Source organism: Ailuropoda melanoleuca, chromosome 5, assembly GCF_002007445.2.
Source record: "Ailuropoda melanoleuca isolate Jingjing chromosome 5, ASM200744v2, whole genome shotgun sequence".
Taxonomy (NCBI): domain Eukaryota; kingdom Metazoa; phylum Chordata; class Mammalia; order Carnivora; family Ursidae; genus Ailuropoda; species Ailuropoda melanoleuca.
Genome location: NC_048222.1, coordinates 105,472,888 through 105,498,475, shown reverse-complemented (window position 1 = coordinate 105,498,475; position 25,588 = coordinate 105,472,888). Strand labels below are relative to the sequence as shown.

Genomic DNA, 25,588 nt, shown 5'->3' with positions numbered 1-25,588 from the left:
CTCTTGATTTTGGCTTTGGTTGTGATCTCAGGGTTGTGAGATGTAGCACTGTGTGGGATCCAAGCTCAGTGGGGAGTCTGCTTCTCTCACTCTCTCTCTGCTCCCCCCGCCCCCCACTCACACAGGCACACGTGCATTCTAAGAAATAAATAAATCTTTACAAAAAGATTTACAGAAATAAATCTTTACAAAAAGACTATATGATGTGGGCCCTTTATGATATCCATCTATATCTATAAAGAAAATACTGCACAAAGAACTTAAATATCTTGCCCAAGGTCGCATAGTAATTAAACAGTGAGCTCAAAATTTGCACCTACACAGCATGATTCTAGAGCTCATACTCTGAAGCTATCCTTCCTTCTTACCTGTTAGGTACTGTGCCAAGGCCTGGGGGTAAGACTGAGCACCAAAAAAGCATGAGTCTACAATCGAATGAATTAATTAATAAGGTATCTCTGTCATCAACATTATCATCTTCATCATCATCACAAAGCATGTTCAGATACAATTAGTAGAGTAGCATGGCTAGGTAAGTTTGGTTTTATATAGCAGGAGATAAGGTTGGCCCTAGACTTCAGAAACAAGAGAAGGAGCCAAGAGGAAGCAAGGAATAGAGACTAGGATCATTTCAGAACTTTTAAAGTGCTTTTATTTTTTTTTTTTTGATGGGGTTAAATCAATTTATGATCAACATCAGGACAATCTTGAAGAAGAAAAAGTATCACACAATGGGAGAACTTGAAGCCTAGAGGCAGTCACAAAGAAGGTGGGAGCACTGCTATTTTATGATATATGGATTTATGGACTGAGTTTATGAATGTGAAAATTTAAGACCAGTTGGCAAAGCCAGCACCTTTACCCTTGACTGCTGCTTTTGGTGGTCCCTGCCCAACAGCCCACATGTCTTTTCCCCTATTTAAATGGAGGGGGGGGGGAGGGAAGAGATAACTTGCATACCTGGCCTGTGGCATTGACTTTGCCATTTTTTTGCTGTGTGATTTTGGGCAATTAGCTTAACCTCTGTTCCTCATCTACCAAATAGATACTAATGATGCCTAGTTCACAGAATTATCTGGAAAACTAAGTAATACCTAAAAAGGATTTAGTATAGTACTTAGCACATACAAAGCACTAAATAAAATGCTGCATCATTATTAGGGTTGGGACTCAGCGTAATCCCCACCTAATACAGCTAAAACAGGGAAGGAAAGGAAGAAATGTTTCAGGAGTGAATAGTGATAATGATGAACACATTATTTTAGGAAACTGAAATCTGGCTCAAGATTTCAAAATATACTGCAGGGTTAAGCACCCAGAGACAAAAATATCTCTTTGGAGGTTCAGAGACCAGTCCAAAATGAAAGGGATTATATACCCCAAACCTTATGGAAGCTGTGGTACTTGAAAGAAAGGGATAAATATTTATGGACTAAGGTTAAAATCAACAGGTCTTGGAGAATGATGACTTTGAGCAATGAAGAAAAGACAAACTAATTCTTTTTCTTTTGAACTTGCATATTTTAGAGAATAGTAAAGCAATGAATGGAAATATAAGTTTCTGTTGGAGAACTATATAAGACAGTATATTTTATGTGCCATGTGGAATCTGAAGTGATAGTGATAGCCATCTACCCATGTTGAGATATCCAATGAGCAAAAGAAAGCCCAAGATTGGCTCTAACATCAAAGATCAGTATTGATTTAGGTGTAATTCAGAAAAGAGAAATGGTAAGTCAATGGTTTTAGATCCTTCTCTTTCCCTGTGTATATGTGTGAATTTTTAAGCAACAGAAATGACTTCCTTTTTCAAATGAAATATAACATAAAACCCCAATGTATCAAAAACATAGGTACAGGGGCTATCTCCTTTAAAACTGGACAAAGCCATCCTTCATAAGCTTCCTTCACAGCTCCTGAGACAATTCTTAGAAATCTTAGAGCCCTGGCACATAGTCTGAAACTCACTGGTTAAGCTCCAGGAAGAAAATACATGAGACACACGCAAAAAAGGACATAGAGCTGAACCTTGGGAAATACTCATATTTAGGGTATCATACAAGGAACTAATGAAGAAAGCAGAGAAGGAAGGAATTTGGAGTCAGGGAGCAGGACAGAGTGATATGGAAGCTGTAAGGTGAGAATTCCAAACACAGAATGGTCAGTAACATTAACTACCACAGAGAAACTAAGAATAATGACATTATGGCATATAAATCTTAATTATAGATATAAATTTAATGTAACCGATCTTAATACTACATACCTGCTTCACACTTCACATTGTTTTGAAATGAAAAGGATATGACGGTAAGACAACTTTCAAAAATACTAATGTTCTTTGTTTTCTTAAAGATTAATTAATTTATTTGAGAGAGAGAAAGAGCATGAGCTGGGCAGGAGGGAAGGAAGAGGGAGAGAAGCAGACTTCCCACTGAGCATGGAACCCAACATGGTGATCAATTCCAGGAGCCCGATATCATGACCTGAGCCAAAACTAAGAGTCCAACACTCAACTGAATGAGGCATCCAGGTGACCCTCTTCCTTTTTTCTTTTAGAGAGAGAGAGTGCATGAGCAGGGGGGAGGCACAAAGGGAGATGGCTAGAGAGAATCTTAAGCAGGTTCCACGCCCAGGGCAGAGCCCCATGTGGGGCTCAATTTCACGACCCTGAGATCCTGACCTGAATAGAAATCAAGAGTTGGACGCTCAACTGACTGAGTCACTAGGGGCCCCACCAATGTTCTCTTTTTAACATTTTTTAAAAAAAGTCTTAGGGGCGCCTGGGTGGCACAGAGGTTAAGCGTCTGCCTTCCGCTCAGGGCGTGATCCCGGCGTTATGGGATCGAGCCCCACATCAGGCTCCTCTGCTATGAGCCTGCTTCTTCCTCTCCCACTCCCCCTGCTTGTGTTCCCTCTCTCGCTGGCTGTCTCTGTCTCTGTCGAATAAATAAATAAAATCTTTTAAAAAAATTATTTAAAAAAAAGTCTTAAAATTTTAGAATTTGCACATTAGTGACCTCTTTCAGGAAAAGGCTTTTTCAAGTCATGTAATACAATGGTCTGATTACTCTCTCTCAATAACAGAATAAAAGCTGTATTATCCCACATGGATTAAATAATACTTTTCTTTCCAAGTCCTCCCAACATCTAAAAAGACTACAGAATTCTTAGGCACAAATACTTTAATTCTTGACTAACCTTTGAGTTCAAATCTTTCTTCTATGGGAAAGATTTTCAAATCCAAAACCAGGGGATTACTGATTTCTATGAAGTGTCCATTTACACAGTTGCCTAATGGTCATCTATGTATACTGTGTGTATGGTATGTCTCAGCACACTTAAAATTAACATATCTAAAATCTGGGAAAACTAATTTTATTCTAGCATTCTTTAGTCAAGGGTTAGACTCCTATTTTGATTTTTCTTTTATGCTCAAATTCTTACTGATATTTAAAATTTTACCTCCTCTTTTCACATATAATCAGTCACTAGACCAAATCATTTCTTTAATTTCTTCTTTAATTTAGTTTCTTCCTTCTGTGTATCCTGCAGAACTGAGTTTTCCCAAACTCTCCTTATGCCATATTCTCTTAATCAAATGTCTTCAACTAATCTCCAGTAATTAAAAGGTAAAGGCCTAATGTTAGGCAATAAAGGTCTTCCCACATCTCTAACTTTTATTCCCTCATCCAGTTCCTGCATACAGTGTTCTTTTTCAGTCAGTCTGCTTTTCTTGCATGAATATAATCAGGTCTTTCTGCCTTACATTTGCTCTCGTTTGACTGCCCCTTCTAGAATGGTCACCCTCACCTTCAATTTTCTGAGTCCTACCCCTCTCCAGAAAACCCTGCTTGAGTTCCACCTTCTTGTACTATTTCCCAAATGTTATAACCTGCTCATATTGCTGACTACACACTTGATTTAAGCTTCCTTGTAATGTTTTTTTTTTGGTAATTTTTAATAATTACTACTCTGTGTCTGCAACTGTACTATAAAGGGGTGGAATATCATCTATTTTAGTAGTATGCAGCACATAGAACAGTCCCTTGCACATAGTATTCTTACAACATAAAGAGTACCGGGTGCCTATTATACACAGCAAGCTCACCCAGACCCTTAAGCCTTATCTCGGGTTTGTACTGGGGACAAAACCAAACTTGAGAGAATAGAACAGTTCTTGAAAGGGCAAAATGTGGGCAAGGGTGAGAATGGGAAGTGTAAGTGAAGGCTGATAACTGCTATTACTGAGACCAAAGAGTCTTTCAGGGAAGGTCTGAAAGATGTCAATGAAGACAATAATTCTCATTTCTTCATCCCAACATAGCTGAGGGATATGACAACACTTCCATGTCTCACTATACAGTGATTCTTAAGAACCAAGTGAAAAACTCTGGGGGAATGTATGATTTGAAAAAGCCCCCTAATTTTATCACTCTCTCTTCACCTTTCCCTTCAGCCTTATGTATAAAGTAATAGAAAATTTAAAGGACACCTGAGGTTTGAAATCACGGAAACACAGGTGCAAGATTCAGGAAAGTAGACTGGTAAAAGGGTAGCTTAATAAACTGTACCAAATGCCTAAACCGTTTTTAGAACTTTCCTTCATCTAGATAGTTCTGGTTCCAGATGATAAAAGTTTATTAAGTTAAATTTTTATTATCTAATAGGATAATGAATTCCCATGACCCATTAGTCAATTTCAATAATTATTAACATATTTGGCCTCAGGTTAGCTTACAGGGGGCTCAGAAAGTGCTAGAAAGATTCAATGAAAAACAAGAGACTGTTCTTGCTTTAAGAAGTTTATTTTTTCACCTCTACTATAAAATTATATTGAGAAAAAAAATCCTACAATGACCAAAAATTATAAATATTAGCCAGCAGCCTTCACCTTTCTTCAGAGCAGTTAAAAACACACCTGGGCCTTCAAGATGTTCAGTCCTCATGTTGCAAATTTGATTATGTAACTTCTCTAGTTAAAATCCTTCCATCCAAATTCCTTTCCATGGGGTGGCATCACTCATGAAGTTAGGTACGCAGATATTGGACTCAGACTGCTTAACTTAAAATCTTGGCTTTTTTACCTATCAGCTGAGTTACTTTGGGTAAGATACTTAACCTTCTGTGCCTTAGTTTCCTCAACTAAAAATGGTGATAATAAAGTGCGTATTTTATTGGGTTTTTAGGAAGATTAAATGAGAGAATACAAAACATTTAGAACAATCCTTGACACAAAACAAGCTAGCAATCAGTGTTTGATATTATTATTACCGTATATACATCAAAGACTTAACACAGTGCTGGTTGAGGTTAAGTAAATAAGCATTTCATAAACGTTACCAACTAGTCATAATTGAGATTAATAATAATACAGCCCTGCCTATGCTGCCAGTCTCATCCTTTGCCACCGCTCATCTCATACCATATAATGTGAGATGTAATGTGTCATACTGTCTTTGTATGTATTATTTTCTTTTCCTTTTCTTTTTTTTTTTTCTTTTTCTTTTTTCTATTCCTCTTCTCTGTGTCGTTTCTGCATTCTTTAAGACTTAGCTCGGGCATCTCTGTCCTTTGGGAGATCTCTTTTTCAGTCTCAACCAGACTGTTGCTCTCCCTCCCTGTTGTTTTTAGAGCACAGACCTCTACTACTTACTTGTCTGATATTCTAGTTACTTATTTATAATTGCTGACTTATTGATTAGGCTGTAAGTCTCCTTGAGACCAGAGACTGCAAATATTTCTGTACTTCTGGAGCCTGACATACCGTAGGTGCTCAATAAATATTTACTGAAAGAATGAATGGCCATCCAAGTCAACATGTTTCAGCAGGGATGCAGCTAAGATACACTCCTAGCACTATTACAAAGCAGCCTGCACTGAATAAAACATTCTATTAAACATTTCTACTAAAAAGCTTACTTTATTATTTAACATTCTTATTCATCAATTCCCAATTATTTCTGTAAATAGCCTGTTACTACTTTCTATAATAAAATCTGAGCTCAGCAGGCAACATTCCAGATGTTGAAATACATAGTAATAAAAAAAAGACTATGCAAATACTTTGAGACATTCCAGTAAAACCACATATTTATATTTTATAAACAGCATCTCAAATATTACCTAGAGAATTTATTAATGGATTTCCAAATGGAAATATTATGAAAATATTTTCAACAAGCTGCATGTTCCACTGTTTTCTGTGCCAACTATTGCATACTTGCATGATTTTATAGCTATATCTAGAGAAAGAGACAGTGTATAGAAAGAATATAGATTCACACACTAGAGAGAATGAAAGGAAGAAAGAAAGAAAAGAAATAAAAGTAAATAAAAGTAGACTTGGCTTAGTGACAATGTGGTATTTGGCTTCCACTTAACAATGACTATTTTAGTATCTCAGAACTAGTCTTTTTAATCTAACAGAGGAAACAAGTTAAATCATCACAACGCTTAGTAACCAACAATAAAGTTGTAAAAATTTTATTTTAAGATGGTTTTGGAAGAGAAATAACTTAAACATATGGCTGCAATTAAGGTAAACACATATGTATGCTGTTTCTTTTAAGCACACAACTCTGAAATTGCATTTTATCTCCTATATATTTACATCTAAAAGCACTATAAAATCAGGTTAGAGAAATTGAAAAAAAATTATTAAGAAAACACATTCCATTTAGTAATATGTTAAGATTTTCTGTGATTACCAAAATCAAGTTCTAAAAAGCTGTCTTAAGATTCTAAAGTAATTCTTTACCAAGAAAGTTTTAAAAATCCTAATAAGACTTTATATTTTATATTTCAGAATTAATTCACTTTTCAGTATTTAAAAAGAGAGTCATAAGAATAATCAATGATTTCCACTGTGTTACATATAATATCATTACTCGTGCCAGTTTTCCTCTTGCCCTTCATACATTTGAACTTAAGTTGAGGACAATTTGCTAGGTATTTGACAGGTTTCCACTCAACGTTTACTGACTGACTTTCTGGTTGGCCAGCCTCAGTGCTCTCTGGGGCCACAGTTAAAAATCTAGCTTTGGTATCAGCAAATTAAAAAAGTATACTAATCAAATGACTACTTAATCATAATATGTTGAATTTTGTACTTAATTCCTAAAGGACAAAAATCCTGATAATATGAACCACTAAGGCCAAGAGAGGACAAGTAAATATACTTGATAAAAAATACATGAAGATTCCAAAAAAAAAATTATATATAATACATATGGTTTTGTTTGGATAACATCTCTAGCTCGTTTTAAAAAAAGGCAAAGCATCATTTATAAACATTGAGAAATCAGACTCTCTCTTAATCTAAGAAATGAAATACAGAATTACTTTTTAGTAGTCAGGACAAAAATTTTAAATGTACAACAATTTTAAAAAATAACATAATGTGGGGCCTGGGTGGCTCAGTCAGTTAAGTGTCTGCCTTCAGGTCAGGTCATGATCCCAGGGTCCTAAGATCGAGGCCCACATCAGGCTCCCTGCTCAGCGGAGAGTCTGCTTCTCCCTCTCTGCCCCTCCACCCCGTTTGGGTTCACTCTCTCTCCCTCTCTCAAAATAAATAAAATCTTAAATTAAAATAGCATAATGTGAGGTGGCTGGGTGGCTCAGTTTGGTTAAACATCTGACTCTTGATGTCAGCTCAGTCCCTGATCTCAGGGTCTTGTGATCAAGCCTCATGTTGGGCTCTGTGCTGGGTGTGGAACCTACTTTATGTTCTCTCTCTCCCACTCCCTCTGCCCTCCCCCCCAGCCGGTGCATGCACGTGTGCGCTCTCTCTCTCTAAAAAAAAAAAAAACAAAACTAAGAAAAATAGCATAATGAACCTAACTCAAAATTATTTAAAAGGAATCTCTTAAGATTGAAATGTAAATATTCAAAGTGCCCTACAAATAACAACAACATAGAATTCAAACTTTGTAAAGCCTAAATGTAAAAGATAAATAGCCCATCGGTTAAAAAAATGTCATGACATACTAGCAGAATTAATTAATTAATTAATTTTTAGTAGGCTCCACCCCCAGCATGGAGCCCATTGTGGGGCTTGAACTCAGGATCATGAGACTGAGACCTGAGCCAAGATCAAAAGTCCAATGCCTAACCGACTTGAGCTATGTAGGCACTCCTAGCATATTTTTTTTTAAAGATTTTTTTTTTATATTTATTTATTTGACAGAGATAGAGACAGCCAGCGAGAGGGAACACAAGCAGGGGGAGTGGGAGAGGAAGAAGCAGGCTCATAGTGGAAGAGCCCTGATGTGGGGCTCGATCCCATAACGCCAGGATCACGCCCTGAGCTGAAGGCAGACGCCCAACCGCTGTGCCACCCAGGCGCCCCAATATTTTAAACTCAACCAGATAAATGTTCAAAATAGAGACCAGACAATATGGGGAAGAAATAAGTTAAATTGACGAGAAGTTACTCTATGTAAACTTGGACTTGAAACCAACCTTTTTTTTTTTTAATTTTGAGAAATTAAGACATATAAAAAATAAAAATTTTTATGTTTTCAACTAAAGACTGAGCTTTTGATTCAACTTCTACAAATTTTAATAAGGAAAGAATCAGATGAATGTAAAACAATTTAGATACATAGACAGTTAGTACAGCACTCTTTAGCAGTAAAACTTAGGGGACAAAACTACTTAAACTTGGATAACAGAATACTATGCAGCCATTAAAACAAATGAGTTGGTCTGAATGTATCTGACATGGAAACTCGTTTACAATATATTGATGGAAAAAAATCCTAATTACCAAAGAATTTAGTGTATGATCTCATTTAGGTAAAAATAAAAATAAAGAAAAATATAAACACATATAAACTTACATGTATTATGTAAGTATATATATATATTTGAATATGCATGTATAAAGTCTGGAGGGTATGTACCAAACTATTATCAGCTGTTATCTGATGAAAAGATTGGCAGAATAAAAATTAATACTTTAATACTTTCTTCACTTATATACTGTTTAGCATCTTAACATGCATTGCTTTAAAAATAAGGAAAAACAAAAAATTTTCCATTCTTAAAAAATCTTAAAAAATATGAAAATCTAAAGGAAAATATGCCAATATTTAATATAGCTTTATGAAGTTTAATTTCTCCATCAACATAGTAGCCAGAAGAATTTTTTAATCATTTAGGAAAAACCTCCAGTTGATAAACTGTCAAAAACTGTGAAATACAGAGACCTTGCTACAAAGTTAATTTTGTTATTTGAGCTTATTTCCTAACTTAGATCTACCTGATTTCAAGGAGCCATTCGTTTTAGCAATATTTTGTCATCATTCTGTATTAATCAAGAATTTAGAAAAATATAAATTTTGTAAGTAAAATATATGTTTTTCACAATGCATTGGTTATCTGGAGACATATACATGTCATGATAATGGTATGGAGTACAAAAGGAGCAAAGAGAAAGAGTAGCTTGCTAAATAAAGTGAAATTTATTAAAAAAAAATAAGAATGCAGTAATAAGAAAGCAGAGAGGGAACATTAAGGAAGGAGAGGAGTATTTTTACTTATGTATTTATTCAATAATACTATGGAAGTTAGTAAGGTAAAACATAAGGTAATTTTAAGTTGTAAAAATATGCATAGATTTCCCACTAGTGCATTTAACTGAACCCACACATTCCAAACACACGTTAAACTGAGGCCTGACCCAGCCTCACTACAATCTCCACTTCTTATAGCTGTCCATCCACTGCAGCATAATCCCAGCTGCCAATCTGAAAGAAACCAGCTAGTCAGAGCAGACACAACCAACAGAAACAAACGTCACTCAATAATGTTCAGCGGCACTGTGTTCATGGATAATTTCAAACAGTATCTCTGTCTAGAACATTGATGTGCTCATTCAAAACACCTCCATCTCTAGCTACTGGAAATGAGTAGATAAAGCAGCCTGCCTAGAAAAATAAGTGAAATGTTGCTTCAAAGAGGTTGCCAATACCAAGAGGCAACAGTGAATGTAGGGCACATTTCTTAAAGAGAAAAATCAGAAGAGTTGATATACTATATTCAGAACATTAAATTATTTCTCAAAACCAGACAAATACGTTTAAACTATGTCGTGGAAAGCAACAGTCATTTAGTCATTCATTTGGTAAAAATCATGTAGTCTATTTTCTCAAGAATATTTGTGAACATGCACCATGTAAGAATAATGAAATGAGGTACAGTGAGCAATGAGATGACATGATCCTTGACCTTGAGGAACTGAGAGTTGAAAGACAATATGCACACATACACACAAACACACTCTCTCCAATTACATGGTACTGGCAGAGAGGGGTTAGACAACAAAGTTACTGTTAGAACACAGTTTAATAACACTTAACATTTTAAAAATTTACACTTAACTCAGGAATTTCCCAAATACTAATAGAATTTCTGCTGCTTTTTTGCACCAATAATGAAAACTGAAAACAGTGATTATATTCTAAGTCAACTTCCTCATCTTTGTTAACAATGTTTTTTTAATGATGCTATTCTGAATATTTAGAAATTTATCATACTTGCAAATAATCTTATATAGATTTTTCAAATCTATGCAATTTTTTTCATCTTACCCTTTCTAGAAGCTTACATTTAGTTTAAAATTTAGAGAACAAAATTCAGCCACTTGCTTTGAGACTACTTTTCACATTCTCTATTTAGAATGAAGACGGTATCTGAAGTAAATGGGCTAGTGACAGAAGTCATCAGCATGATAGAGTTCTCTGGATTCCTTGGGTAGTTGACAGAGCAAAAAACCCATAAAAATATTAATACTCTGTGCCTACTTTATATCCCTGCATGCATAATTTAGCTATACCTATTTAACTAAGAAGACTGCAATATGCAGTAATAACTAGCAAAATACAAAGATTAGCTTTACTGACTACTTTGATGTTCATTTAATTGACTAAGGGAAACTTTGATTATTGTGGTTTTGATATACAAGAAAGTCTGGCATAATTTCAAGGTATTTTTTATGTAGGTTTTCAATTAAAACTTGACTAATCCTTACTGTTTATTTGGCTTTTCGTTGTACAGTTCCTGCCCTGCACTGTGTCAAATGTGCCATCTGTGTAACACACTTCTGGCCAGAGATACTTCAGAATTATTTTTGTAACACTCTGAATTGTGGCTGCATGAAATCTTAACTTACCGTATTCAATACTTCTAATTTACTCTCTTGCTACAACCAGAGTAATCATGTTGTCTTATTGTCCTACTCTTAAATCTCACTGCAGTGAGATTCCTGCCCCACCTGCTTAAAACAGACTTACAGACCATTCCCCTAACTATTTAACAAATGTTAACAATGCTATAAATACCGATTGTGTTTATGCTTCCTGAAAGATTCACTGCAGCCAGTGCTCTGCAGCAGTGTTAGAGCTGAAACAAGTTGTTGACTCCCACCATGCAAGTGATTGAATTCTAAGCCAAAAATGCTTTTCCTTGGATAAGATATCTGATTTGCTACTGCTGTCATGAAACTGGGGTCATGTAAACTTACACACTGCTGCTGCTGCTTTTGGAAAACAGACCTTCTCAGAGTGATTATGCGTTGCTAAAACAGCATTTGGAAGGATACATTTAGAAGAGCGAAAACCAACCACTGACACTAAACACAACTTACGGAAATTTTTCAGATTTTACTTTCACCTCATGAGACCCATTGTATATAATTCTTTAAATTGAGCAGTATCATCGCTCTCCTCCTCTTCCCTGCCCATCTATTTACATAGAGCCAAGTTTCATTTTCAAAAGAAAATTAAGAACTAATTTCTGAACTTTACATAAACATAAAATAACAGTGTATTTACTTGAAAAGTAAAGGAGAAAATGACGCTTCCAGAGGGAAGGTGCAAGGTGACAGCGCACAGATATTATTCATATTAATGTTCCTGAGCAACATCTACCTGCCTGAGCAATGTATTTTTCTGCCTTTCAACCTCTCCACCTCTTCTTCCAACCTCTCACACAGCTCAGGATTCGCCCTGCACTCCTTACACAATGGCGGCTCAGACCCTGTGCTGTGTCTGTACTTCCCCTTTTGTCAAAACCTATTATCAAATCCTGTGCACAAAGAGCTGAATGATTGGAAAGGATTGCTTAAAAAAACAGATGTGTAATCAAATTATCTCTAAGAGTGGAGTTTTAAGCTTCAGGAAAAGGTGAAAGATTCTGTGGCAGAAGATTTTTTCTGTATATATCAAACCACATTCTATAGAACTGTTACAGCGGACATTAGCATGTGATCCTGGTATTAGTTAACAACATACAAATTTGGGGACGGAGGCTTTCCACCCTTTTACTTTATAGTTTTGAATTATTTAAAATTTTTATAGTTATTATGCATTGCTTTGCTGAATAAGTTTTTAAAGCCCTTTATGTAACTATTTAATTGTAGACACACACACACGCACACACACACGCACGCACATGCACAACTAAGTAGTGAACCCAGAGATCTAGAATTCATTAATATTGGGCCAAAGCCTTCTTGATTTTAGAAAATGATGACAAGAACTACAATTAACAGTGATATATCTAAGATATCTTCCCTAAAAGTAGAAGTGATCTTTTTGATCCTCCTCAAATATGATAGGAAAAGTGAAGAAATAAACTCAAATTGCTAAAATGTATGAAAAAAATCATAGCTCAGTGAATCAAATAACAAAATAAGAGGCTGGAGGTTCTCTAATTTCTGAGTGAGAAAATAGTTAAACTGTAAATCCTTCATCTTTATCAAAGTTACACAAAGATCATTATACAGTCACTATCCTGGCAACACTGAACATTCCGAAAAAACCAGAAAGTAATCACAAAAGACCTCCAAACATCCAAAAGCAAAGTCAGTATCCTTATCTTCATGTTGATAAGCTTCATTTGTTCAGATTTCCAAGAGGAGACTATTCCTCCTCAGAAGAGAAAAAGAGTTACAGGCTGGTTGGCTTTTTCTCCTTGATTTTAAAGAGAAACAATTTTCAGAATTCAGAAAGTAGCAAATGAAAGAATTCCATGATCTCACTAACCAAAGATAATGACCATCTTTGGTTAGATTGCCATATAAACATCCTGAGGACTATAATTCCAGATTTGTCCTTACATCTACATACACATATAAAACTTGTATTTTATATGTTCATAACATGTTTTTCCCTGTAATATGGCAAAATATATTTCCATAGCAATATTTCGGTGATATTTAACAGCATTCCACTGTATGGAAATACCAATATTTATTCAATCAGTTCTCTATTGTTAGACATTTATGTGTGTTTTTTTTCTTTTGCTATTATAAACAACTATACAACTTAACATATTTTTCTGCATACTTTTTCAATTACTGCTTTGATTAAAGTTTTATGTAAATAATGTATGAATATTTTAAAAACTGATATAGATTGCTATAAAGATTAAATTGATTTTCATTCTCATCAAATGTATGACAATGGCTGTTTTTTTTTTTTTTAATTGTCAGAAACTATTCTGAGATTTTAATGTGAAAACAGGCCCCTTTCCCAGTAGGAGTGGAAGAAAAAACTAGATTCACAATATCTGTTTTCTAACTAACATTAGGATTTTCATTGTTTTTAATCTTAAATAATCTAACAGGCAAAAATGTTGCATTTTAAATTGAATTTCACTGATTACTAGTGAGGATGAACTACTTTTCATTTGTGGCTTATATTTCACCTTTTGTGAAATATCTGTTCCTAAATTTTGTTATTTTATTATATTTTTTTTGGATGTATACAAACTTCGGTTTTTACGTAGTCAAATACATCAATTTCCTTAATAATTTTTGGTTTTGATATTAGATTTATAAAATGGGCCTTCTCCATTTCAAGATTATAAAACTACTCACCTACATTATCTTCCAAGTTCTGCAGTTTCATCTTCTATATTTGTAACATAGTCTTTATTCCAAATAATTGTAATTCATCATTTGTAATTTTTTTCACTTTAAGATATGAAACAGGAATCTAAGTAAATTTGTATTCTAAACAATTAGCTAGGTGTCCCAACATCACATATTGAACAAGATAGCCTTTTCCCAGTGATTTAAAATACCACCCTTATTATACATGCTCATATATAATATGTCTATTTCTAGAAGCTCTACTCTGTTCCACTGAACTTCAGTTCCTTCACTAGAACATGTTGTCTTGATTACTGTAGTTTATGTTTATGTATTGATAAAGTAATCAAAACCTACTTACTTTTCCTTTAATTTAGTCCTATCAAATCTGGTTTCTCAGGCTATAGCATCTAAGAAACAGTGAATTACAGAGTAGGAGGAGGGATGCCCAAAAGACAGATATACTTGACAGGAGTACAAAAAGCAAGAACTGATAGCTTAAGGGCAGAAATTTAAAAACATATAAAAAGAGATCACAAAAATTGAAAAAGAATAGCAGTATGGAATTGCTTAGTTTAAGGTCAAATATAGCAAAGAATAACTAATATTAATAATTTAAAATCACATTTGCTAATTATCCTCCTCACTCATCATTACTGTCTTACTGTAAAATGTCCTCTACTCCTAAAAACTGTAGAATACCCATGTTTTTCAAATACATGCATAAAAGATTTATGAAACTTGACTATGTCCAATGTGAGTCAAGTCTCAACAGATTTCAAATAATCTGTATCATCTATACCATATTCTTTAGCTTTAAATTAAGTTAAATTTAATAACAAAAAGATAACTGGATTGCATGTATGAAGGCAAGCCCTCAGTGAAGCGATAACCTTTAAGTTGAGGAATAAATGACAAGGAGTCAGCATGTGGAAATCTGGAATAATCAGAGAAAACGACCATCATAAAAAGGCGCTAAGTCAGTGAAAACCGTCACATGATCAGGAACAGAAAGAAGGTCAATATGGCAGGACACACGAATGAGGAAGAGAACAGCATTGCATGGCCTGAGATCAGAGAGGTAGGCAAGGGCTGGACCATGTGGATCAAACTGGACTTTGTTCTATGGTTAATGTGTAATAGGAAAGTTTAAGTAGAGGACTGACTTGATCTGATTTACATTTTTAAAATAACGTTTTGGCAGCTCTGTAGAAAATATACTGTAGGCAGAAAAGGGTGACCAGGTCTACTAATACTAGCCAGGGGAGGGATGATGATGGTGCCTTAGACTTAATGATAGACAGAAATGGTTTCCAAATATGTTGTGGAGATACCATCAACTTAGCTGCTATTCATCACCAACTTTCTATACCTTCCCCACCTACCACATAGTTTTTTCCAGTCACAGAGCCCTACTATACTCCTTCCCACATGCAGTACTCTCTGCTTTGAATTCTCCTACCTGTTCTGTTGCTCTTTCTATTTAACTCATTTCTTAAGGATTATGTTGAGGCAGTTATTACTCCCCTAATCTGGGTTGGCTTTTCCTCCTTTGTGCTCCTATATATAGTATATAAAACTCAGTCAGAGAACATTACTGTACATACAATTTTTAAAACTTATTTCTGACCTACTAAAACTTGATTTAATGAAATGTTTTACATACTAATGGTTAGATAACAGATTTCTCAACTTTTGGATATAGCAAATACCGTTTATAGTAAAACTGACAGCTGAATTCTGGATAAGAATATCAAATTGTTCTAGAAACCATGCTTATAAATAAAATTGCATGCTAAATATATTTAAAGAAAATATCTAAGGAAAATACTTATGTTACATTTTTTTAGGAAAAGAAAAATTATTTGTATAATTAATATTCAACTCATCATGTATTTATTTTGGGAATTTGGATTTTAGAAGGGTTTTTTTCCTTAATAAAAATATAAATATTTATTCTTACTCATATCTCACCCTGAATTCAAGTATCCTAATTTTTAAATTTCTTCTTTCCTTGATTTTAGTTTTTTTGAAATGGTGTTAGAAAGGTTTGATAAGGTCATATAAAGGAAGAGGAGTAAGTCAACCCAAATTCAGCAGAATTAGCAATAAGAAAATAATCACTTTTATTTATGTGTACCTTGTCCACGAAATAATATATGTACTCATCACAGGAAAAAAATTCCATAACTCTGTATGGTGACAGATGCTAACAAGACTTACTGTAGAGATCATTTCATAATATATAAAAATATCAATTATGATATATTCCTGCAACTAATATGATGTTGTATGTCAATTATACCTCAATTTTTTAAAAATGCACAAAAAAGAATTCATGTAATGCTGGAAAATGGAACAGACTGAAAAATAGCAAAGGTAGAGAAAAAGGAAAAAGTATCAAAGAGACAGAAATAAAGAGCAAAGAGGTCTGTTAGAATAAACAGCTAAAGGTAAGAATATATCTTTTAGTTGGAGGTCACAGATATTTGAAAACAAAATAGTATATTTGCCTGAAAAATAATTCTCTCTGGTGTGTGATATATGCAAATGTAGACATAGTTGTATATTGATAACCCAGCTGTTTTCTAAAAATTAAAAACAACATAAAAGTTTAATGTGCTGCAGGCTGTTTCTCTGATTACTCTCCCCCCTCTTATGGTTATTATTTCTATCGTTTAGTGCTTTTTTTATAGAGAGATTATTTTTATGATCACTTACTATGCCATATGTATTAACCATTCACTCTAGAATGAAACTTTCTCAAGAGGAATGAAGCTTTTCCCAAGTAGTAAGTAAATACATGACTTGTGCATAAACAACTTGCCTCTGTGTGAATATCTAAGTGTTCCAAGTTAAACTAAATATATAGTAGTGAACAGAAACAAGTAAAACTATAGTTACTGACAGAAATAAATCTAGCTTGCTTTTAATACTAGAGAAGCACAAATCTATCATGGTCCCATTACTATGATCTTGCAGAGATAATGTTCTAATATAAGTCAAGTGTCAGCACAAATTTACTAATATTAGAGATGCTAAAGCATCTTAGAGGAACAAGATTCTGGAGAAAAGATGGTGTAGCCTGGAGATGGGGTGGGGAGCAAACAGGAAGAGGGCAATAGTGGGAGCTTTACAACTAGCAGGAGGCTGTGACAAGACTTGACTTAGAGGCTGCCCAGGCCTGGGGGTTATAGACACATGGCAGGCCAAGGTTAGAGCAGCAGGAGCTGCCTTCCTGGGTTACCTTGTATACTTTACTCCAATCTCAAAGTAGGAATGAAGTGGTGTTTATAGAGAGAGGCAGTCAGTGAGCAACATCTCTGAAATAGTGCCCTATTCACAAGTCACTCTGTATCCCCTTACTAGTCTTATTTCTTCATTAATCTTTATTGCTTATTTTCTATGCATCCCATTAGAATGTGAGTTCCTTGAGGAGAGGGACTTTGACTTTCTTGCGCATCTCTGTATTTTTAGTACTTTGAACAAAATGATTATTTGTTGAATAAATGAAGGAAAGGATAAATTCTCCCAATTTATCAGCCCCTTCTTTATCTATCCAAACCAGCCTAGATCTCCCAGTTAACAGCACCTCTTTAACAATTTCATCAATCACCCTTCCACTTTCAATCCTTCTTTATATATTCCACCATACTGTCATGGTAAAACTCCATCTCTCTCTGTCTCCATATATATTTACACACACACACACACACACACACACACACCCCTCTCCAGTCAACTTTTTTTGTACACCTACTCTACTGCTGTTGAAAACAGAGAAAAACAACAGAAAGAAAGTAACCATTTACTACTGAGCATCTATGAAGCAGCCATCATTATGTTAGGTATTTCCATAAATACTATCTCACCTTTGGTACAAACCATTGTAGTAATCTTGTTGCCTTTCCCCCTCCTTCATGCATATTTACTTAAAGCAGTCCTCAGGGTAACCTTCTACTCTCTGATTTCAGACAAGGAAGTATTTTTCCATGCTGTCCAGTGCCTATCTCTATCTGTGTCCTGGATTTCATTCCTTTCTTGTTCCTCATAGAGCGTGGTAGTCTATTACCTACTTTATTTCATGTATGTTTGATATGCTTCCCTCTTTTTGGATCTTTCAATTAGCACAGAAACATGGTCAATTATCTACCCATTAAAAAAGAAAAAAATGACTGCTAGTGGGATATGGGTTTCTTTTTGTGGTAACAAAAATATTCTAAAATTAGATTGTGGTGGTGCTTGTAATACTGTAAGTATACTAAGAACTACTGTACTGTATACTTAAAAAGGGTGAATTGTATATGTGAGCTATATCTCAATAAAATGATTATTCTCCCTTCAATTATTTCCTTTTCTCACTGTGTTCACTTGCTCATGTCCCACCCACTGCGCAGTCCTCTACCTTCTAAGCTATTTTCTGTAAGATCACACAGCAACTCTTAGAATAATTCAGTGGGTACTTTTCAGTTCTTATCTTTTCAATCTTCTTTCAGATAGGTCCTAAGACACACATGTGGTCATGTCACTAACCTTCAACCTATAATCCACAGCCTTATGCCAATGCAGTTATAATAACTTTTTATAGCATTAAAGGCCCTTTATGGTATGGCTCCTCTCTTTCTCTCTCACCTTGCCACCTCTGGTTCATTGTACATATATCACAGTCTCCTGTCATCATCTCTCTCACCTACTTGCAGAAAGCGTATACACTTTCTTAGGTGTAGATACCCTCTATCCAATGTTCTCATCTGTCCTTCAATCTACAGCCTCTCACTTTCGAAAACATGACTGGATTTTGGCAGTCTGGGGTTAGTGCCTATTGTGTATGCTTGTGCATACATACACTGTACTTACCTCTATACTGAATTTAATCACAGTTTATTACAATTGTTTACTTATCCATATTTCCACGCTAGACAATGAACTCAAGCTGCTGAGGGCAGGGACTTGACTTTCAACTTTTTAACCTTATTATATAATTTGGGTGTAGTAAAAGGTTGTTTAAAAAAATGAATAAATTGGGGCACCAGGGTGGCTCAATTGGTTAAGCATCTGCCTTTGGCTTGGGTCATGATCCCAGAGTCCCGGGATCAAGTTCTACAGGTTGGAATTCCTGCTCAGGAGGGAGTCTGCCTCTCTCTCCCTTTGCCCCTCCCCACAGCTCATGCCCCCCCCGCCCCAAATAAATAAATTAATTAATAAATTAATAAAATCTTTTAAAAAATGAATAATTAATGACCGATTCTTGTTTTTTCTCCTTGCCTCACTTTACAATAAACTCTGCGTGTGTCCTCTAGGAAAGAGTCTCTGATAACCTATCTAATGTTAGCATTTTATGTTCCTTCTGTGATGAAATCAGTAATTCATATTCTTTTTATGGCTGTGTTTCTTAACCCAGGGGTTTAACAGAGAACAACATAAGGAAAGGAACTAACATTTAATGGATACTTATGATGGGATAGGTACCATGCCAGGCAGGCACTTTACATGCATTACACCCCACCTAATCTGTGGGGTAGGTATAGTCATACCAATTCTATATATGAGGAAACAGAGCCTCAGGAAAATCCAAGTCACACAACTAGCGGGCATCAGGGTCAGCAATTAAATTCTTATCTATTTATTTATTTGCTTGTTTGTTTATTCTACTGTACACACTGCATTATATCGTTAAGACTTAGCACTATGATATGGAATGGCTATAATAAAAAATCACATTTGTTTTAATAACATCCAAAAAACTTTGAGAATTAATCATGTGTATTTATATGAATAGTGCTAAGTAATGAAGTAATATATAGTAGTTCCCCTTTATCTGCAGTTTCACTTTCAATGGATTTAGTTACCTGTTATCAACCATGGTCTGGAAGCAGATGACCCTCCTTCTGCCACATCATAAGGTCAATACTAGACTAACACTATGTCACAATGCCTATGTCATTCACCTCATTTTATCACATCATGTAGGCATTTTATCATCTCACATCATCACAAGAAGGGTGAATACAGTACAATAAGATATTTTGAGAGAGAGAAAGAGAGAAACCACATTCATCAACCTTTTATTACAGTATACTGTTATAGACGTTCTATTTTACTTTTAGTTATTGTTACTGTGTCTAATTTATAAAATAAATGTTATTATAGGTATGTATGTACAGGACAAAACATAGTATATATAGGTTTGGTACTACCCACAATTTCAGGCATCCACTGGGAGTCTTAAAACATATCCCCTGTGGATAAGGGGGTAACTACTGTATTTATCTTTCAAGGATACTGAGTACCTACCATACTTAGAATATAATAGGCCATGTTTTTTAAATGAATGCTGAATCTAATATATATTTTTGTATAATATAAAAATAAATTTGTGTGTGATGAGTGGAAAACTCTCTGGTTAAAATTTAATTTGCTAATAATTAACTAACTACTTGGGGCTGTGGAAAAGAGAAGGAAGCAAAGGAAACTTAAGGCAAAAGTTTTAAATAATCTTTAGCAAATGCTGATCTTGAAAAATAAATACTAAAAACTTATTTGGTATGGTGGCTCCACAAAAAGCTAAACATAGAACTATCATATAATCTAGCAATTCTACTTTGGGGTATATATACAAAAGAACTGAAAGCAGAGATTTAAACAGACACTTATACACCAATGTTTATAGAAGCACTATTCACAATAGCCAAAAGGTGAAAACAACTCAAAATGTCCATGAACAGAAGAATGGATAAACAAAATTTGGTATACACAAATAATGGCATATTATTCATCCTTAAAAGGAAGTAAATCCTGACATATGCTGCAACACAGATGAATGTTGGAGATACTATGCTAAGTAAAACAGGCCAGACACAAAAGGATAAATATTGCATGATTCCACTTCTTTGAGGTGCCTACAGTAGTCAAATTCCTAGAGACAGAAAGTAGAATGGTGGTAGTCAAGGACTAATGGCTGGTGGGAGGGGTGAGTCAGGGGTTACTGTTTCAGCGAATACAGAGTTTCAGTTTGGGATGATGGAAAACTTCTGGAGATGGATGGTAGTAATGGTTGCACAACAATGTGCTTGATACTACTGAATTACACCAAAAAATGGTTAAAATGGTAAATTTTATGCTATATTTTTACCACAAAACATTATTTGAAGTCCTAATGTGTTAGTTTAAGTGAAAAAAAATATAATTTAATGTATACATATATTTCAATTATGTATCTAATATCTAAATGGACTAAAACCAAACTGAAATATTCTACCAAGTTAGTTTCAAACATTTACTGTCCTACTGTCTGACCCACGCCTAGAATTTGGATTCAGAAGATATGGTCACCAAAGATATATGACAACCAATGGTCATTATATCTACACTGTCCAATATGGTAGCTACTAGCCATATGGGCTATTTAAGTTTGGATTACTAAAATTAAATATTCAGTTTTTCACTCACTAGTCACATTTCAAATGCACAACAGCTACATGTGAGTAGTGCCTACTATATTGGACAGTGTAGATATAATGACCATTTCCATCACTCACAAGTGATTTTTATTGGACAGTGCTCTTTTACATTATACTATAAATACTATATGGTAAACCTCTTTGGTAAATCATTGGTGTGTGTGAGGAAGAGAGGTGGTCAGTCCAGAATAATAACAAAGAGCCAAAATTGAGTATTATTTGTTCCAGTTCTATGAAAACTGTTGTTCATATTTTGACAGGGGTTTCATTAAATCTGTAGATTGCTTTGGATAGATGGACATTTTAACCACATTGGTTCACCTAATCCATGAACATAGGATATCTTTCCACTTGTTTGTGTCATCTTCAATTTCTTTCTTAACTGATTTATAATTTGTATGGAACCACAAAAGGCCCCAAAGAGCCAAAGCAACCTTGAGAAAGAAGAAAAAAGCTAGAGGTATCACAATCCCAGATTTCAAGATATGCTACAAAGCTGTAGTAATCAAAACAGTATGGTACTGGCACAAAAAGACACATAGATCTATGGAACAGAAGAGTGAGCCCAGAAATAAACCCATGCATCTATGGTCAATTAATCTATGATGAAGGAGACAAGAATATACAATGGGGAAAAGACAGTCTCATCAATAAATGGTGCTGGGAAAACTGGACAGCTACATGCAAAAGAATGAAACCATGTATGGTTTGTTATACCAATCACAAAAATAAACCCAAAATTAATTAAGACCTAAATGTGAGACCTGAAACCATAAAACTCCTAGAAGAAAGCATAGGCAGTAATTTCTCTGACATCAGCAGCACAGGAACATTTTCCCACATATGTCCTCTCAGGCAATGGAAAAAAAGCAAAATTCAACAATGTAGACTACACCAAAATAAAAAGCTTTTGCACAGCAAAGGAAACCAGCAACAAAATGAAAAGGCAACCTACCAAATGGGAGAAGATATTTGCAAACGATATATACAAAAAAGTTGATATCCAAAGTATATAAAGAACTTACACAACTCAACACCAAAACACCAAATAATCCAATTTAGAAAAACAGGCTAGAGGATCTGAATAGACAGTTTTCCAAATGTCTTCTGGATGGCCAAGAGACACATGAAAAGATGTCAGCATCACTCATCATCAGGGAAATACAAATCAAAACCACAATGAGATATTACACCAAAGGACTAAAATAAGAAAGACAAGCAATAACAAGTGTTGGCAAGGATGTAGAGAAAAAAACAACCCTTGTACACTGTTGGTGGGAATGCAAATTGGTGCAGCCACTGTGGAAAACAGTCCAGAGTTTCCTCAAAAAATTAAAAATAGAATTACCATATGATCCAGTAATTCCACTACTAAGTATTTACCCAAAAACAAGGAAAACATGAATTCATAAAGATATAGGCACTCCTATATTTACTGCAGCATTATGTACAATAACCAAGGTGTCAAAGCAACCCAACCATCCATCTGTAGATGAAGGATAAAAAACATGTGGTATATATATTCAATGGAATATTACTTAGCCATAAAAAATGAGATCTTGCCATTTGTAACAACATAGATGGACTTAGAGGGTATAATGTTAAGTGAAATAAGTCAGAGAAACACAAATATCACATGATTTCACTCACATGTGGAATTTTAAAAAATTAAACAAAGGAAAAAAGAGACAACCAAAAAAGCAGACTCTTAAATACAGAGAACAAACTGGTAGTTGCCAGAGTGGAGGTGGGTATGAGGAATGGGTGAAACAGATAAAAGGAAAAAAAAAAAAACACCAAACCTCCTAAAACAAAAGAACCGATTACATTCTGTAAACAACCTGCTAATTAAATGTTTCACTTTTTAACTAGCAGTATCACAAGGGTAAAGGCTAAGAGCCATCCTTTACCATGCAAATGTAGTATAAACTTTAATGCAAGGAAGGTATAATTATCATCTTGGACATACCAACAGTCTAAAAAAATAGGATCCCACATTAGAAGAAAGTGTTAAGTGTATCTTCATAGCAACTCTACAGAGTGTTATAGAATTTCAAAATTAAAATTACCTATTACATAGCAATATAAAAAATATGCTCATATATTAAGTAAAACAGGAGATTCTAAAATCAAATCTGTACTGTGATTTCAGTCATAAAGCAGCTATGTAGGTATATGAATAATTGCAATAAGGAAACACGAAAAAACAAAAATAGGTGGTGTATTTGGTGAAGAATTATGGACATCTATAAAACAAAGTAACACTGTTCAAATATTTTTGAAACTTTATTTTTTTATTTATTTATTTATTTTTTTTAAAGATTTTATTTATTTATTTGACAGAGATAGAGACAGCCAGCGAGAGAGGGAACACAAGCAGGGGGAGTGGGAGAGGAAGAAGCAGGCTCATAGCAGAGGAGCCTGATGTGGGGCTCGATCCCATAACGCCGGGATCACGGCCTGAGCCGAAGGCAGACGCTTAACCGCTGTGCCACCCAGGCACCCCAAATATTTTTAAAACTTTAAAAAAAGGAAACTGGCTTATGCTATTCTATTCTAACAATGAAATTACATACTGTTTTGTAACATCATCTGTATCTTGCTCCAACCTCAGTTTCATATATGGAAATATGTATATTCTGTGTCATACAATCAGCTGTTGTTCTAATAAAATAAAATGGCTCTGTAAGGAACATTTTCAAAGAACTGAAAAATCAGAAAAGTCTTTACTAGTTCATCTGCTCCAGCTCTAAATTAAACTGAAAAATAACAATTTAAAACCTGTGCAATTTAAGACAAATATACATCTAATACATGGTGCTTCTGTTTGCACATAAACCAGACAATAATATATACAGGAAAATATATTTAAATATGTACTTATATACTGTCAATATTACCAGGCCATAAGCAGAATTAAAAAGGAATCCATCACATGTTGGTGAAAAATGGCAAATCTTACTCATCACAAATAATGTTCCCTTTAAAGTGATATAAAACATTCCCTATGAATCAGTCTTGGTTTCTTAAATACACTTGTTCTAAAATTTTATAGATACTTAAGGTGATCTGTTTAATCCTATAATCTTTGGACATGATGTATGTTAGCATTAGGGGGATGCATAATTAGGCTAAAAATACGAAAAAATTATTAAGGCTATATTCAGACTTTTTGGTGAATATTATATTTATCAAAACCATGTTTTGAGTGTTCTACTTAAGAAAATAAATGACAAAGATAAAATAAGTCTCAGTAACTTCTAAGACCAAGTTTGATGATGTAGGAAATGTTTAGATTTCCTTCCTACTATTAACTTCTATATGGTTATACATAGACTTACATATTATATATAAATATGAGTTTTATACATTTAAATAAATTTATACTTACAATCTTATTTCTTTAATAATTACTATTTTCCTAATACTTTAAATTAGTAAGTAGCCTTCAAAGTTATAAAAATTATAAATATACAAATATATATATATATATTCAGTGATCCCTGAATAGGTTCAAACTGAAGCAGCTCTCATTTTATATTGACTCAAACATTTTGTTGGAGGGAAGTCTTGAATTCAAGTCCTAGCTAGGTCGTTAACTGAAAGGCTGCTCTGCTCAAGTCACTCCACTCATCTGGTTTTTAGTTTCATCAGAAGCAAAATGAAAGCATGGCGAAGATGATATCCAATACCTTCTGGTCTAAAGATACCTGAGAGATACAGTCAGAAACTTACCTCTCTCAATATAGGATCAGCTATTGAATTCAGATTGACAGCTCCTTCATAAGTCAGGTAATAGAACACATTGAGGGATCGAACAGCCTCTGGTCCTAGCTGTTTATAGCCAAAAATGAGATCAATCCATTGGTGAAGCTGGCAGGAAACAAATTCACTCTCCAGGGCCTGAAAAAAAGGGCACAGATCATATTATTATGCTGAATTCACCTTTTAAAATATAGAGAAATTTAGAACAAGCAGTAAAGTTTTACACTAAATTTACTGTGAACAGATTTATTCTGATGTCCTATTTCCCACCAGATTCTGTTCTCCTTTTTTTATAATTAGAAGCTTTCTGGCACTTCTCATGCTGAACTGTATTAGACTGCTTACATTCAGTATTATTCTACTATACGGTAAGCACTGTGAGGGCCAGGACTGGGTCTATTTTGGTCATATTTGTAACTCAGGGCCTGACACGTATCCAATTTATGCTTCAAAGAAAGGAGGTGATGCAATGTAAAGGTTACTT

The 25,588-nt window shown here is 34.6% G+C and overlaps 1 protein-coding gene across 5 annotated transcripts in view; it reads right to left on the bottom strand.

Moving 5' to 3' along the window:
• Positions 1-25,588, bottom strand: part of LRBA (LPS responsive beige-like anchor protein) — a 725,452-nt gene that overhangs the window by 54,055 nt on the left and 645,809 nt on the right. For all 5 annotated transcript variants that reach the window (XM_034661533.1, XM_034661532.1, XM_034661534.1 and 2 more), the window contains one exon: positions 25,075-25,242. In XM_034661533.1, coding sequence (XP_034517424.1) covers positions 25,075-25,242 — 168 coding nt within the window. The remainder of the gene's footprint in view (positions 1-25,074; positions 25,243-25,588) is intronic.